The 17,993-nt window shown below is 40.7% G+C and overlaps 1 protein-coding gene across 4 annotated transcripts in view; it reads right to left on the reverse strand.

The window, feature by feature from the left end:
- PARP8 (poly(ADP-ribose) polymerase family member 8) overlaps positions 1–17,993 on the reverse strand; it is a 259,356-nt gene that overhangs the window by 123,562 nt on the left and 117,801 nt on the right. For all 4 annotated transcript variants that reach the window (XM_070743365.1, XM_070743362.1, XM_070743364.1 and 1 more), the window contains 2 exons: positions 6,953–6,990; positions 1,848–1,937 (listed from right to left, as the gene is read on the reverse strand). In XM_070743365.1, coding sequence (XP_070599466.1) covers positions 1,848–1,937; positions 6,953–6,990 — 128 coding nt within the window. The remainder of the gene's footprint in view (positions 1–1,847; positions 1,938–6,952; positions 6,991–17,993) is intronic.

Here is a 17,993-nt window from a genome sequence, read left to right on the forward strand (position 1 = left end):
CATCGCTCCTTCTTTCGGCCAGGTGTGAGAAAGTCCTTGGTTCCCAGGGAAAAGTATTTTATTTTGACTACACAACCCCAGATATCTCTAATCCCCCCTCAATATCCCTTAGCTCCAATGTGGCAGCCCAGTTCCAAAATGGTTTAGGCCAGATCAGCTTCAGGACTGACTCTAAAGAAAAGAGTGGATTTTAAATTGAATAATTATATAGCATTGTAGTATTTTAAGAAATTTTAAGTATAAGTTTTTTATTAGTTTAATTAATTGACTCTAATCAGTTTAATTACATTATCAAAATGATATCTTAGTAATATATCGATCAAGTTTATGGATATTAGAATTGATTTTAATTATGTGAACTATAATATAAAAATGGAAATACAGTGGAACCCCGACATAAGAGCTGCTCTACTTAAGAGCAACTCGAGATAAGAGCTGGGAGGGGAGATATATTTTTGTTCTACTTACAAGCCCAAATTCGAGATACAAGCGCCAAGGAGCTGTCTCCTGAAGCCAAACGCTAACTTCCGCGTTCGGCTTCAGGAGACAGCTGCGAAGCGGCGCGCGTGTTTTAAAAGGTTGCAGCCGGCCTGGGGGGCTCGGGGGGGTGCTTGCAGCTTTCTTTCTTGCTCTTTTTCTTTCTCTCTTTTACCTTCCCTTCCTCTATTTCTTCTTTTCTTTCTCCTTCCCACCTTCTTCCCTCCCTCCCACCCTTCACTCATTCCTCTCTTACTCTCCCCTTTCATAAGTTTCCTTGCTTCCTTCCTCTGTTCCTGTCCCTTCCCTCTTTCCTTCCTTCTTTCCCACCCTCCGTCCATTCATTCACCCATTCCTCTCTTGATCGCTTAAAGCCGGTCCCTGGTGCAAAAAGGGTTGGGGACCTCTGTCCTACAGGATTGGGTGGCAGAGAAGTTGAACATATGTAAATTTAAAAGTTTAAGAAAGTTTACAAGTTAAGTGAAAGAAACTTCATTATTCATTTATATGTACATGTACATTTCTTCATTAAAAACATGTCTTTCTGCATAATTTAGACTAACTTTGTGAGTTTTTTGAGGGCTGGAACCAATTAAAATTATTTACATTAATTCCTATGGGGAAAAGTCGTTCGAGATAAGAGCTGCTCGACTTAAGAGCCCAGGTCCGGAACGAATTAAACTCGTATCTCGAGGTACCACTGTATAGATGTAGATTTTATAAGAAAGTAGAGTATTATAAACTGTATTTCTATACTGAGCTGATTATAGTTAGACTTTTTTTGTATTAGTTAGACTTCTATGATTAGCGGAGCAATGGTAGCTCCTTTAAATGTTAAATGTTGTCTGTATTGTTTGTCTTAAAGAAAAACAATAAAAATATGACAAAAAAATAATGTAGAGAAGAATGTGAGGCTCTACTGGCCATTTTCTGTTTCCAGTTGTTTTACTTATCCTTAAGCTATTTTCTAAGTCACACCTGCTAAGAGCTACCATGTGCCTTGCTACAGCACTGGAATACATAAATTCAGTATTTTTGTAAATCAGACAAACAATGGGTAGAAAGAATAGTTACCATGCTTTCCCCAATCTAATTTCCTCCAGATCTATTAAGATTACAACTCTGAGATCTCTTAGAATTGCTGAGAACCTGAAACAAAGGATTGTTGATAGTTTCGTAGTTTAACAATCCATTTGTACTGTGGCATTATGAGTGAGTGTTCTCTTCTGCACTGATCAGCCTTAAGAAATATTCAATATAACTTCCTTGGCTTCCGAAACGTCCGTTGGTAAAATCAGGTGTAGTCCAGCTGTAGGAGAAATGCCCTACATTTTGCACAGTGTAATAAATTAAATGATATAAAACATCACCTGTAGAAATTCGGTGGAAAATTACTGGAATCGGTTCTGTGGTAACTAGTACATCTTCATCGTTATCTGAGCTGGACACATAGGTGTTATCTGCAATAAGGCAAAGAAAACACTATATTTAACTGACACAGAAGCCTCTAAATCAGTGTTTCTCAACCTTGGGCGTTTGAAGATGGGTGGACTTCAAGTCCCAGAATTCCCCAGCCAGCGTTGCTGGCCGGGGAATTTTGGGAATTGAAGTCCACCCATCTTCAAACGCCCAAGGTTGAGAAACACTGCTCTAAATCTTAGAGAGGCAACAAGATGCAAAATGCAAGCAACCAACAAATATCAATATTCACAGGTATCATGGACACCAGATTGTGGCACAGCATTAATAAGCCCGAGTCAAAAGGGCAAGTGTTGCTTTGCCTCTGATGAATTAATGATAAAAATGTACTCAATAATTAGTTTTATGGGTCTAGGCTGTCATCCATAACCCACTTAGTCAAGGCCTTAAACTATTTTTTTAACTGCTCATTGATTTTCAGTCCTATTTCGTAACCTGAACATGCATTTTCCTAGCCTATTTCTCTTTCATTTGGCAACCATTTATTTGCTTAACCCTGCAGCAGGCTTTTAGGGGGAAAAAACAACAAAGATGGTGATTAACTTTTATTTACGTTATCTCATCTCCATGAGGTTGTGACCAGTAATGGGCCAGTGGCCATTATTAATCATTTGAACCCGGTTTTTGAAGAAGAAAGTTGTATCTACTTCCACCCAAATAATAGCAATAGCATTTATAGCATTCAGACTTATATACTATAAGGGGGAATTATTGACCCCCTCAGAGAGGGTCTGCAACTTGGGCGTCCTCCTCGATCCACAGCTCACATTAGAGAAACATCTTTCAGCTGTGGCGAGGAGGGCGTTTGCACAGGTTTGCCTGGTGCACCAGTTGCGGCCCTATTTGGACCGGGAGTCACTGCTCACAGTCACTCATGCCCTCATCACCTCGAAGCTCGACTACTGTAATGCTCTCTACATGGGGCTACCTTTGAAAAGTGTTCGGAAACTTCAGATCGTGCAGAATGCAGCTGCGAGAGCAATCATGGGCTTTCCCAAATATGCCCATGTTACTCCAACACTCCGCAGTCTACATTGGCTGCCGATCAGTTTCCAGTCACAATTCAAAGTGTTGGTCATTACCTATAAAGCCCTTCATGGAACCAGACCAGGATATCTGCGAGACTGCCTTCTGCCGCACGAATCCCAGCGACTGGTTAGGTCCCACAGAGTTGGTCTTCTCCAGGTCCAGTCGACTAAACAATGTCATCTGGCGGGATCCAGGGGAAGAGCCTTCTCTGTGGCGGCTCCGACCCTCTGGAATCAGCTCCCTCCAGAGATTAGAACTGCCCCTACCCTCCTTGCCTTTCGTAAACTCCTTAAAACCCACCTCTGTCATCAAGCGTGGGGGAACTGAGACATCTCCCCCTGCCAATGTAGTTTTTTGTGCATGATATGACTGTATGTATGTTTTATATATATATATATATTGGGGTTCCTTGCTTTTTAGATTTTTTAAATGTACCATTGTTATTTTAGATTCTAATTATTAGATTTGTCATTATATATTGTTTTTATCATTGTTGTGAGCCGCCCCAAATCTGCAGAGAGGGGCAGCATACAAATCTAATTAATAATAATAATAATAATAATAATAATAATAATAATAATAATATACCACTTCATAGTGCTTTTATAGCCCTCTCGAAGCGGTTTACAGAATCAGCATATTGCCCCCAACAACAGTCTTCCATCCATCAAAAGGATGGAAGGCTGAGTCAACCTTGACCGGTCTGAGATTTGAACTGAGTCAACCGTGAGCCAGTGGTGAGATTTGAACTGTTGAACTATAGCTAGCAGTTAGCTGAAGTAGCCTGGAGTGCTGCATTCTAACCTCTGTGCCACTCTGGCCCCAAGCAAGGGACTGATCAATCAGGGCTTGGTTGTGGGAGGTAGAAAACCGAGTAGCTTTGTTGTAACTCACCATTTCTCAAATTTTATAACTTTTTAAAGATGTGTGGACTTCAACTCCCAGATTTCCCTAGCCAACAATGCTGGGAATTCTGGGAATTGAAGTCAGCACTCCTTTAATGTTCTCAAATTTGAGAAGTACTGTTCTCCTTTGTAACCCAGTACGCTCAGACAGGCTATTTATTGGCTAGCCATTACTTCATGCTGTTACTCATTGGAACATACTCCTTAAACTATAATGTCTCCTAAAGGAGTCGTTGTGTTGTGTATTGTATTGATTCCCAGTAATGGAACTTTTAATCTTTGCACTGTGTATTGGAAAGCTTTTTAACTTTTTTTTTTTTAGAACAAGTTGGCTTCTTTATCAAGCATATATTCAATCAAGGGATGCAATAAGAATTCAGGAATATGCCTGCAGTGTGTATTAAAAGAAGGGGTGGGTGGTTGTAGAAATGACTCAAAGGCCATTTCAATGCAAGCATTGCCAGAAAAACCCTTCAAAGGGAGGATAAAGCAAAGGGACTCTCATTCACAGAACTCACACTCATGAAACAGAGATAAGGAATCGCCGTGCCTCATTTTTTAGCAGGTGCAGAGAGCTTTATCATCATCATCATCATCATCATCATCATCATCATCATCATCATCATCATCCTCTCATTTTTCACTCTACCCTGACTATATTCACAGACAACAGACATGCATTTTACATAGAGATATAGAACACATGTTCCCAATTTAAACCACAGTGATAATGAAATGGATCAGTGGTCCCCAATCTTTGCAGCTTGGCAGACCAGCTGGGGAGCAGAGGGGAATCGGGCTGTATGAGCAACAGGCACATTCATTCATTCATTCATCCATCCATTCATTCATCCATTCATTTGATTTTATGCTTTCTTTCTTTCTCTCTCTCTCCTTCCTTCCTTCCTTTCTCTCTCTCTCTCTTTCTTTCTTTCGAGAAAAGCCTTGGGGTGGCGCAGCAGGTAGAGTGCTGTACTGCAGGCCACTGAAGCTGACAGTAGATCTATAGGTCAGCAGTTCAAATCTCATCACCGGCTCAAAATTGACTCAGCCTTCCATCCTTCCAAAGTGGGTAAAATGAGGACCCGGATTGTGGCTCTGTTAAAAAGTGCTATTGCTAACATGTTGTAAGCTGCCCTGAGTCTAAGGAGAAGGGCGGCATAAAAATGGAATGAATAAATAAATAAAAATACAAAGTCATGAAACCCCGGACATAAAAACTTTAGTCTAAAAACCCCAGACAACCATTCATCCAGATTCATCCGATATCGCAGATATACTATCGGCTGCAGCAGACTGTCAATACTCAACTGCCCCAGGCCTGGCGGCAAAGGTGTGTTTTTAAAACTTTTCGAAAGGTCAGGAGTATGGGGGCAGTGCAGATCTCTGGAGGGAGTTGTTCCAAAGGACTGCCACAGAGAAGGTCCTTCCCCTAGGCTCCGCCAGGCGACATTGCTTGGCTGATGGGAGCTGGAGAAGGCCGACTCTGTGGGATCTGACCGGCCACTGGGATTTTCATTCAATTAGATGGAAATTTCTACATACATTTCTTTCTCTCAAAAATGAGACTTTGATCAAAATTCTGATGGGAGGAGTGTGATGTTCTTGTGTTCTTTTACAAAAGTCCAGGTAAGTCTTGGACTCCATTGTGTCCTTTGCAGTGACGGGCCCCTTAGTTGGTACAAATGAGATCGGCTATCCGTTAAGGTTTTTTAGTGGGCTCTGGAGTTCGGTGCTGGTGGGCGTGTGCCCAACCCATGTGCATGCACCCCAGTGCGAGACTTCTATGCTTGCACAGATGAGATTTTGGGAATTTTTGTCATTTTTGCTTCTGGGCAGAGCATCTTCGGGTGAGATTTTGCATATGGTGTATGCGCAGAAGCCAAATCTCATGCTGATGGGCACACACGCACCCGCCGGATGCGCCCGTGCCTGCAACTATCCCAGAAAACATACCAGTAGCGGCCAGTAAGTGGAACCCCCACTTGAAGGGCATCCTTTACCATTTCCAACAAGGAAGGAATACCGTGTTTTCCCGAAAATAAGACATACCCCAAAAGTAAGGCATGTCAGAGGTTTTGCAGAATTTGCTAATATAAGGCACCCCCCGAAAATAAGACGTAGTCTGGTACGGTGGAAAAACATACAGTGTTCCCTCAATTTTCGCGGGGGTTGCATTCCGGGACCGCGAAATAGAGATGCTTCCTTTCTTCCTCCCCTCTCCCTCCTCCATTCCTGGTTTTACTTAACCCCAAAACTGAGCTGCTTGGTGGCTAACAGGACCTCTGCCGCCGCAGATCTTGCCACCGTGTCTTCTGTGGCGGCAGCAAAATTGGCAGCAGTAAGGCTCTTCAAGTGGAGCGTACCAACACTCCAATAATTAAAGGGGAAGAATCAGAATATAAGGCACCCCCTGAAAATAAGACGTAGCACAACTATTGGAGCAAAAATTAATATAAGACAGTGTCTTATTTTCGGGAAAACATGGTATCAAAAACAAAAGCAAATGGACGTGAAGGGTTCAGACTTTGAAACACTCTGAGAAAGAAGGCAGGAAAAAAACATACCTTTCTTGCAAGGCAAGGAAACTTCCAAGAAATTGCAAGGCCATTTTCAACACATTTTTATTTTTAACAATCCACGAAGATGAGAAATCCCCTCTTCTTCAAAGACCACATTGCTTTAGTTACACAGTTAGCACATTATCCCATCAGCAAACGCTGAAAGCCAAGAACATCTTTTGGGGTTGGTTTACCCTCCTTCCCCCGTTTGCCTGTGTGTGGTTTTATATATCCATATAAAACCCTGATTCTCATCAGCTATTTATATAAAAAAAGCCCTTTTTAAAAAAAACAACCCAGGCAAACCGCATTCTTTCCCAGATGCACTGAATGAATTCGTACATTCTCACCCTGCTTAAGGCAGGAAGGCTAAAAATGAGAAAATAAAGGGTGCAAATGAGGTGGCTAATGAAATGTGATTATCGTGGAGGTGATCCCAGGGCACAGTAATGGAACGCAAAACCTCTTTTACTGTCAGCAGCATAGAAAGTCACACTTTACCTGGGTAATCCTCAGAGACGTGCACCGAATAGGATATGCTGTTAAAAAAGAAGAAAAGGATAAAGAATAACATAAGAAAAGCAGAAGAATAATTGCGCTGCCCACATTCATTTACCGATTTTTGACACTTCAACAAAGCATTCACTTTACCAGCTTTTAAAGGGCCTAGTGCAAAAATAATAATAATAGCACAACATAACAGAAAAGCTCCTCCAGATTTCCCTTCTACTCAAAGAAGTACCTCTGTAATATAAAATTGCATTTTGGGAGGGGCGAAACAGGAAAAATGAGAATCAACACTGCTCAAACATCCAATTTTTGCAGCATTGTTTCCTGTTATCTGTCCTCAAAATATACATAATATATCTGAAATGTACAAATCACTTTACAAATTCTCTCTTAAGGCTATTTAAGAAGCTCTTTAGGGTTACGCCCCTGAAATTTATAAGAGGATGGGGTTTGCATACTGCAGACTTTGGTAGAAAGACTGCAATCCATTTTATGAAAGAATTTGTTCTATGGATGATATTGTCAGTTTCTTAGCACTTTCAAGGTATTATTATTATTATTATTGTTGTTGTTGTTGTTGTTATTATTATTATTATTTTGACCAAATGAAGAAGCTATTTTGAAATGTGCATGAGATCATTAAAAACGAAAAGATTCTCACCAGTTCTTTATATAAAAGAGTTCATCCGTGTAAACTGCTCCAAACTCGACTGCAAAAAGTATGACTTTAGTAATCGAGTTGTTGAAGCTTGGAACTGACTACTTGACTCTGTTATATCATCTCCTAACCCTAAAAACTTTACCCTTAGACTGTCCACTGTTGACCTCTCCAGATTCCTAAGAGGTCAGTAAGGGACGTGCATAAATGCACCAACGCGCCTCCCGTCCCCTGTCCTAATGTCGCCTCTATCTCACTATCACCATGTATATGAATACTACTATTTCTAATGTTCTTCCATATTCATGTATTCATGTATATTTACATACTTGACAAAACAAACAAACAAATAAATAAATAAATAAAAAATAAAATAGGATATCAAGTCTTTTCTAATCATTTCAGGAATAGCCATAAACAGAGAACCTCCTCAACTTTAATCTTGGAAAAGGTGCTTTACCACTTATGAAGATGTCATGCCTCCACAGGTCACACCATTGCATTTCAGATGCATGTCAACTGAGTCACATTTATGACTGGCTGCACAGTGGCCTGCAGTCTCGTGACCATGATTTGTGATGTCTTTTGCTAGTTTTTGAGTGTTTTTTCCATCCCCCCCAAAAAAATCAATTCAGGAGAATAGATTTGTACCGTGTAATTCTTTTAAAAGGCCACCATAATAAAATCTGCTGCAGTCACATCAGTACTTTGACTTAGTATATCTATAGTAAGTCTAAAGACTATTTGCAAAAGTATAAACAGTATACAGTACTTATATCCCAAAGGTGGCAACTGGACTTTCTTGGTTTTTTTTCTTTTGAAGATGTTTTGCTTCTCATCTGAAGTGAAGCAACAATTTTAATTTTCTTCTAGCTTCTTTTTGTATTTAGTGGGGCTAAGTTGGGAATGAAGTGGGAGGCCTATGGGATGCAAACCTCTGATAACCATAACCCTTCTCCCCTGCACTCAAACAATAACCAACAACCAGGTGTGAGGGAATGAGAACCTTGTCAGGTTATATGGGTGGGAATGGAGGTTATTTACTTCCCAGAACACTTGGTTCCATCGCCACTTATAATTTGTTTTTAAAATGTGGTTTTGAACACTGACAAAATTTTGTACCAAATTTTGTCAAAATGATCACAGAGTTTATAGACTACACGACCTTGATCTAAATCAATATGTTCTAAGGTCCCTTATTAAAAAGTTGAGGAAAAGCTATTGAGGTCATTTTATGCTCACTGTAGGAATCCCATTTAAAGCCTTCCCAATCTCCACTAATAGGCCTTAGTTTCCAGAATACAGTGTTCCCTCGATTTTCGTGGCTTCAAACTTCGCGGAACGTCTATACCACGGTTTTTCAAAAATATTAATTAAAAAATAATTCGCGGTTTTCCCCCCTATACCACTGTTTTTCCCGCCCGATGATGTCATATGTCATTGCCAAACTTTCGTCTGCCTTTAAAAAACATTTTTAATAAACTTTAATAAATAAACATGGTGAATAATAATCTAAATGGTTGCTAAGGGAATGGGAAATTGTAACTTAGGGGTTTAAAGTGTTAAGGGAAGGCTTGGGATACTGTTCATATCCAAAAATAGTGTATTTACTTCCACATCGCTACTTTGCAGAAATTCGACTTTTGTGGGCGGTCTCGGAACGCATCCCCCGTGAAAATCGAGGGAACCCTGTATAATGATGGAAAAAGCTGCACTACAAACAGCTCTCTATGCACGAACTTTTATTCCCCTACTTTAGGGATCTCCAACCTTAGCAACTTTAAGACTTGTGGACTCCAACTCCCAGAAGTCCTCAGCCAGCTTTTCTAGCTGAGGAATTCTTGGAGATGAAGTCCACAAGTCTGGGAGTTGAGGTCCACAAGCCTTAAAGTTGGAGACCTTGCCCTAGTTGACACTCCAGAATAATTCATTAATAACAGTAATGAAAATAAACATTCCCAATCTATTAAAATCTATTTGCTCAGTGAGAATTTTTAAAGATACAATGTTAAATCAAAAATTGCAAAAAAAAATCGCTAAAATTTGCAATAGCTTTTCTAAATAACACAAATTATATGTACTGTAAAATTGATGATACCCACTCTATGTTTGGCCTAAAACTGCTGACTCTTTCTGCATGGGCTCTTATGCAGCTGCTGGGTGCCACCGTTTCCTATTTTTGCTGCTGTTCAGACTTGTAATTGCTTAGTTGGAACATTGTGCTTACTGTGTGTGTTTATAGAAATCCCACTGAATTCTATACGTTAAATATCAAGAAAATCGTGTTCCCCTTCTCCATGAAAAGTAAACATTACTATTCAGTATCTTAATCTCATCTATGCTTACAAAAATGAAAAGTTACTTGCATTGATCACTTTAAAGAGGACGGCTTTTTCTTCTTCTATTAATAATATTCCGATTCAATAATGAAATACCGAAGCCCCAAAGCAGAACATAAGCATCTTTCTGGCTAGGATCCCAACCTAGCTTCCAAAATTAAAAGGCAACGGTACTGGAAAGCACGGGTAGTTTTCTTTACCATCAAATGGTTTAACTAATTCATTCAGATATAAAACTGGGAAATCACTCCATTTTCTAGAAGAAAACAATTCACGGCTCATTCTGCCCTATGTGAATAATGCTTGAAACAATTTTCAAAATCTCTTTGGACACACTTGGACATGAGTTTAATGCTTGTAAAGGATTCCAATTCAGTGTAAACAGCCAGTGTAGAAGATTAGGCTTTAAATGGGACAATTCTCCGAGAGGGGCAGCATATAAATCCAATCAATCAGTCAATTCATCAATTCTACAGCTAGTCCTCAATGTATGACCACAGTTGAGCCCAAAATTTCTGTACCTAGTTGAGACATTTGTTAAGTAAATTTTGCTCCATTTTACGACTTCTTTTCCTACAGCTGTTAAGCCAATCACTGAAGTTGTTAATTTAGTGACATTGTTATTAAGTGAATCTGGTTTCACTTAACTTTGTCAAAAAGTCTCCAAAGGGTAGAACACATGATCCCAGGACACTGCAAGAGCCATAAATATGAGTCTAAATTTTGATCACATGACCATGGAGAGGAGTCTAAATTTTGATCACATAACCATGAGACACTACAATGGTCATAAGTGTGAAAAGAGATCATAAGTCATATTTTTTCAGTTCTGTTGTAACTTTGAATGGACACTAGAAACATAGAAGACTGACGGCAGAAAAATACCTCATGGTTCATCTAGTCTGCCCTTATACTATTTCCTGTATTTTATCTTACAATGGATATATGTTTATCCCAGGCATGTTTAAATTCGGTCACTGTGGATTTAGCAACCACGTCTGCTGGAAGTTTGTTCCAAGCATCTACTTCCCTTTCAGTAAAATAATATTTTCTCACAATGCTTCTGATCTTTCTCACCAAATGAACTGTTGTAAATTGAGGACTGCCTGTATTTCTTTTCAATATCAACATCAGTAATGGACATTTTCCTAATCAGGGGGAAAAAAATCCTTTGCAACTAATGTTATTGAGAGTTAATGGTTGAGCCAGTAAAATCTCTCATAAAGTATCACAGAGTGTAATAGTCCAACTTACTCCTTAGTGAAAGCATATCAACAGCATGAGGTTGACATCATAGCTCTAGTATGGGGGTGTCAAATTCACGGACCGTGGGCAGGATGCATCATGTGCTGGCCAAGCCCACCTCGTTTTAGCAAAGAGGGGGAACTCACATGAGGATGCGAGTTTGACACCCCTGCTCTAGTACAAGCAGTTGATTACGTCCTCATTTTGAAATGGCACAGAGTGAAAAATATAGCATATTATGCAATTCAAAAGAAATACTTTGGCTTGACTGACTGAATGATGGAAGGTGGCATAAAATATATGAACTATCAGTCATGCACTGAAGATGGAACATCTTCATTTTTTTCTTACATATTTCTGAGCGACGCTTGGGTGCTGAGTCAAAGGCAATAAATATTTGCATTTTTCACTAAGAATAATTCTCACAGCTAGCTCATCTGTGCGACCTGACCACAAATGAGCTAAACAGCAAATATCATTTGTAAATTGATGCTTGAATTAGCTTGCTATGCAAACAAAGTGGTGGCACGACTTTGCAATACTGTCACCTATGTTTGCAAAGTTTCCATTTCAAAACTATCTCATAGGAGATTTTCTTTTACCATGCTATATATTATATTGAAATGGAGCTCTTGAAAAAAGTTAGTGGTAGGTCAGATATCTTTCTTTCTTTCTTTCTTTCTTTTTCTTTCTGTCTTTTTTTCTGTCTTTCTTCCTTCCTTTCTTTCTTGATTTGATTTGTATGCCGCCCTTCTCCGAGGACTTGGGCGGGTAACAGCTTGCAGAGTAGTGCCGAGGATTTTAACACATTTTTTGCTGATAAAATCGCTCGGATCCGGGCGGACCTCGACTCCAATTGGGAAACAGAGTCGACTGATAACGAATCAGTCGAGGTGACTGGGGCCCGTACATGTCCACCTGTCTGGGAAGAGTTTGATCTGGTGACACCTGATGAAGTGGACAAGGCCATTGGAGCTGTGAGTTCCACCACCTGTTTGCTGGTTTTGGCCAGCGGGGAAGTGACACAGAGCTGGGTCCAGGAGATTGTCAACGCTTCTCTGGGGAGGGGGTCCTTTCCAGATCCCTACAAGGAAGCACTTGTGCGGCCCCTCCTCAAGAAGCCTTCCCTGGACCCAGCCATTCTTAACAACTACCGCCCAGTCTCCAACCTTCCCTTCATGGGGAAGGTTGTTGAGAAGGTGGTGGTGCTCCAGCTCCAACGGTCCTTGGAAGAAGCCGATTATCTAGGTCCTCAGCAGTCAGGATTCAGGCCCGGCTACAGCACAGAAACTGCTTTGGTCGCTCTGATGGATGATCTCTGGCGGGCCCGGGACAGGGGTTTATCCTCTGTCCTGGTGCTCCTCGATCTCTCAGCAGCTTTCGATACCATCGACCATGGTATCCTTCTGCACCGGATGGAGGGGTTGGGAGTGGGAGGCACTGTTGTTCAGTGGTTCTCCTCCTACCTCTCCGGTCGGTCGCAGTTGGTGTTAGTGGGGGGTCAGAGGTCGACCTCTAGGTTGCTCCCTTGTGGGGTGCCTCAGGGGTCGGTCCTCTCCCCCCTGCTAGTTAATATCTACATGAAACCGCTGGGTAAGATCATCCAAGGGCATGGGGTGAGGTATCATCAATATGCAGATGATATCCAGCTTTACATCTCCACCCCTTGTCCAGTCAGTGAAGCAGTGGAAGTGATGTGCCGGTGCCTGGAGGCTGTTGGGGTCTGGATGGGTGTCAACAGACTCAAACTCAACCCTGATAAGACGGAGTGGCTGTGGGTTTTGCCTCCCAAGGACAATTCCATCTCTCCATCCATTACCCTGGGGGTGGATTACTAACCCCCTCAGAGAGGGTCCGCAACTTGGGCGTCCTCCTCGATCCACAGCTCACATTAGAGAAACATCTTTCAGCTGTGGCAAGGGGGGCGTTTGCCCAGGTTCGCCTGGTGCACCAGTTGCGGCCCTATCTGGATCGGGAGTCACTGCTCACAGTCACTCATGCCCTCATCACCTCGAGGCTCGACTACTGTAATGCTCTCTACATGGGGCTACCTTTGAAAAGTGTTCGGAAACTTCAGATCGTGCAGAATACAGCTGCGAGAGCAATCATGGGCTTCCCTAAATATGCCCATGTTACACCAACACTCCGCAGTCTGCATTGGTTGCCAATCAGTTTCCGGTCACAATTCAAAGTGTTGGTTATGACCTATAAAGTCCTTCATGGCACTGGGCCAGATTATCTCCGGGACCGCCTTCTGCCGCACGAATCCCAGCGACCGGTTCGGTCCCAGAGAGTTGGCCTTCTCCGGGTCCCGTCGACTAAACAATGTCATCTGGTGGGACCCAGGGGAAGAGCCTTCACTGTGGCGGCCCCGGCCCTCTGGAACCAACTCCCCCCAGAGATTAGAATAGCGCCCACCTTGCCTTTCGTAAGCTTCTTAAAATCCACCTCTGTCGTCAGGCATCTTTCCCCCTAGGCTTCTACAATTTATGTATGGTATGTTTGTATGTATGATTGGTTTTAAAATAAGGGTTTTAAGCTGTTTTAGTATTGGATTGTCGCATGTTGTTTTTACCACTGTTGTTAGCCGCCCCGAGTCTACGGAGAGTGGCGGCATACAAATCGAATAAATAAATAAATATAACAATACAGTACAACGGAAAATCTAATTAAATTTAAAATTACAATCTAAAAATACGACAATATTGTTGTATGGCTCTAAATTTCAATACATTCCGTCTCTATAAAATATTTAAACATCACTTATAACTTGCTTTTCTACTAACTATATCTAAACGAGGATATGTTACAGTATACGTAGCAAGAATCAATTTCTAGAAAATAACGATACATACAAAATGGAATGGTGGAAATATATTTAAAACCACAAGAGCCTAGCCAGTCCTATGACAAGATACACTGCTGATACAAGAGGCAAGTTGAACTGAACAATTTGGACCAAAAGAGATGAAAACTGATGCCTATTCACTAAGCATTACATCCCAGTAGTGATATTGATTGATTATACAGAAAGAGAAGCAGAGGTTGACTTCTTCAAGTTAAACTGTCAAAAGAAGAAAAGCATGCATTGAATGATTATGGCAAAGGTAGCCAAGAGGAAGCACTGATACAAGTTAAACATTGGATTTTTTGAATGCATTGGAAACAAAACATGAATACTGAAATAATGAAATTTTTAAAAATGGAAAAAATATTAGCAAGGAAAAGGATCATATATATGGTCAATTTCTACAAAAGATCCAGGACAAAATAGATAAAGATTATCAGAGTTTGTTGCAGATAATTAATTTCAAGAAGCACACACAGATGACTGATACAGCTAAGATTCATTAACTTCTTTATGAACATAGTAAGACAGACAGACAGACAGACAGACAGACGGGGATCATTCTTTGTCAAGTGGACCAGGTGTTCCATTTGACTCATTTTTGCAGCCTTATTTGAAAAGAAACCATCACAAAAACAACATATATGATAGGAACAAATATGCTCTTTGTAATGAAATAAAAATGAGAAATTAGAAAGAGGACATTTTTTAATCACTCTCTGTTTTCTCACCTTCCACCATCTTCCTTTTTATTTCACTAGAAAGAGCATGGTTTTTTTCCTATCATACATGTTGTTTTTGTGATGGTTTCTTTTGAAATAAGGCTTCAATTTCACCTGGTCCACTTGACAAAGAATGACCCATAGATATAGATAACCACAAATAGATTGTTTCTTCAAATAAATATAAGCAGGAGAATTAGATTCATTTCAGCAGCCTACTCCAGCCCGCAAAGACAAAATACTTCATAATAAGTCACAACCCAGCCTATGACAATTGAGAGTGACACCCATGGTCTATGCATTGCAATCTGTGCTTTGACAAAATTTTAACTGCCAACATTACAACAACCTAGATTCTTGGGAAGAGCTCAAGGACCAACACTGGCTAAATAACTAGCAGTTGTGATTTTACTTTGTTGTATACAGTATATAACAATAATAAGGTATTCAAGTCCCATAGTATGATTGGGTATTGAAGTCCCCAGAAATAATAGGAATTAGTAGAAACACCAGGAGCTTTGTACAAAGGTCAATGGCAAAATGAGTTACTGGTTAATGGCAATAAACCTGGAGAGATTAATATCAAAAGAGGAATCTTTCCAGAAGACTCATTACCACCACTACTGTTTGTCATTGTATTGAGTCTTCTGTCAACAATCCTGAACAAGTTAGGCCATTATTATCGAACATCAAAAACATCTGCCAGGCCATTGTACCTCCTTTTCATGGACGCTGAAGATGTATGGAAAAACACTGTCTGAAATGGAATCCCTTCTTAACACTTAAAGGAAAAACATTGCAATAGAATTTGGTCTGGTCAAATATGCCACCCTTAGCATCAGCAGAGGAAAAAGTTTGAAAACTGAAGGGATCAAGATGCCCTGTGGAAATAACACCAACAATCTGGATGAGAAAATCACTACAAATCCCTCAGCATCCTTCAAGCTGACAATTTCAAGCCCACAGAAGACAAGAAGAAGCTTAGAAGTGAATATATTATGAGAGTAAAGAGGAACTTAAAGTTCAAACTTAAGGGAAGAAATATCATTGGCATCTCACACCTTGGCCATTCCACTTATTAAACATGCAGCTGGAATAATGGACTGGACTCAAACAGAACTAAAAGTCCTGAATGGGAAAACCGGAAAAACAATGACAATGAACCAATGCCCTTTATCCACATTGCAATGTTGACAGTCTACTTACCAAGGCTCAGCACCATTTCTTTCCATAGACCTTTTTATATTTATTATTTTTTCAGACATAGGTTAAGCAACCTTTCTTGTGATGCTCGGCGGCATTTCTTTCCAGAGGAGAGCAGCCTCGAACTCAAGCAATCCACGCCAGTCTCAGCCTCCGCAGGTTGGATTACAGGCTCATGCTACCAAGCCCGGCTTACTTACCAAGGCAAATATAGTGGTACTTCTACTTACGAACACCTCTACCTACAAACTTTTCGAGATACAAACCGAACCATTTTCTACTTACGAACCCTCGCTTCTCTCTCGACTGCTGTTGCTGTGAGCAGCGGCCAAAACGGCACGCGTCGGAGGAGCTCTCTGCAGCCGCCCCATATCCCTGCCACTTTCCCCTCAAGCCCTACAATTCCTCCGCTGCCTGCAGCCACCCCATCCTGCTGCCAAATTCCCCCTAGCCTACTGCTTCCTTTGCCCCATCTCGCTGCCAAAATCACCCCTCCAGACGCTTCTTTGTCATCCCAAATCACCTCCAAAATCACCTCCAAACGCTTCCTGTGCCTCCCCAAATCACTCCCAAAATCACCCTTCCAGATGCTTCCTATGCCACCCCAAATCGCCTCCAAAATCACTCCTCCAAAAGCTTCCTACACCACCCTAAATCGCTGCTAAAAAACTAGGAGATTTTTCCTTCTCTCCTCCTTTTTTCATAAGGCCATTGTCTTCTGTCTCTCAAATTTATTTTGTACACTGCTCAAAAAAATAAAGGGAACACTTAAACAATATAACTCCAAGTAAATCAAACTTCTATGAAATCAAATTGTCCACTTAGGAAGCAACACTGATTGACAAATCAATTTCACATGCTGTTGTGCACATTCAACTTTGTACAGAACAAAAATATTCAATGAGAATATTTCATTCATTCAGATCTAGGATGTGTTATTTGAATGTTCCCTTTATTTTTTGGGGCATTATATTTTTATTCCAATGGGCTGTATAAATCATTTCACAAGGTCAATTTTATTGTGCCCCAGTACATCCATTTTCTCCATATATTGATGCTAGGACTATTTGCTGTTGCCATTCATTACAATACAGAGCCAGAATCAAAGAAGTTCTCATGCGTGGAGGGCGGTGTGAAAAGAATACTTTAATAATTTTTAAATAATGTTTAGTAAACTTTGCCTTACTGATAGTACATACTGAGGATCCCCACTTTGAAATGATTTACTTCCTAAAGATGTGACACAACCAGTGTTAGAGCCTCTGAGAGGCATATTAAACTACCATAATTCTCATGAGAGTTCATGTATCCTACCTCTGGTTGTTGAGTGCTGCATGACTGCAGTCATGCAAAAGTCAAATAAAAAGTAAAGTAAAAGGGATTTTTATAAGTTTCTGGTTTGTTAAAGCATAAATAGGTCAGTCTGCAGCAGGAGCATATGAATTCTGCAACTGCGCCACAGAATTGGTACAATACGACGCTGCACAAAAGGAAGCAACTTAAGAATCTCAGAAGAATTTAGCACTCAACTCTAAAGATAGGTTTTCAAGACAAAAAAACAAACAAAACCCAAATGGATGTTTTGAAAATGTAACAGCACCAGTTTGGCCAAACTTTGATTCATTAAAACTGAACTCACAAAAACTAAAAGTGCACAGGGACAACTATGCAGAATCTTCTTCGTACTAATGAGCAGTGCTAATGAGGGTTTCTATGAAAATGTACCAAGATGGACTTTAAAAAATACCAGTAAGATCATATGGAGACTTTACAATTCTATTCATTCAAAAAAGAATTCTGCACATGCGGAAATGAGCAGAAGCTATATTCCTGTAATATGATTAGCTACTTACCGTGTTTCCCCGATAGTAAGACCCCCCCGATTGTAAGACATATGGGGGGTTTCAGGGGGGTCGGCTAATATAAGCCATACCCCGAAAGTAAGACATATGTCTTACTTTCGGGGAAACACGGTACTAAAAGCGAGGGAGGCGTCCGCTACTCCCGCCGCCGCCTT

Source organism: Erythrolamprus reginae, chromosome 2 (genome assembly GCF_031021105.1).
Source record: "Erythrolamprus reginae isolate rEryReg1 chromosome 2, rEryReg1.hap1, whole genome shotgun sequence".
Classification (NCBI taxonomy): Eukaryota; Metazoa; Chordata; class Lepidosauria; order Squamata; family Dipsadidae; genus Erythrolamprus; species Erythrolamprus reginae.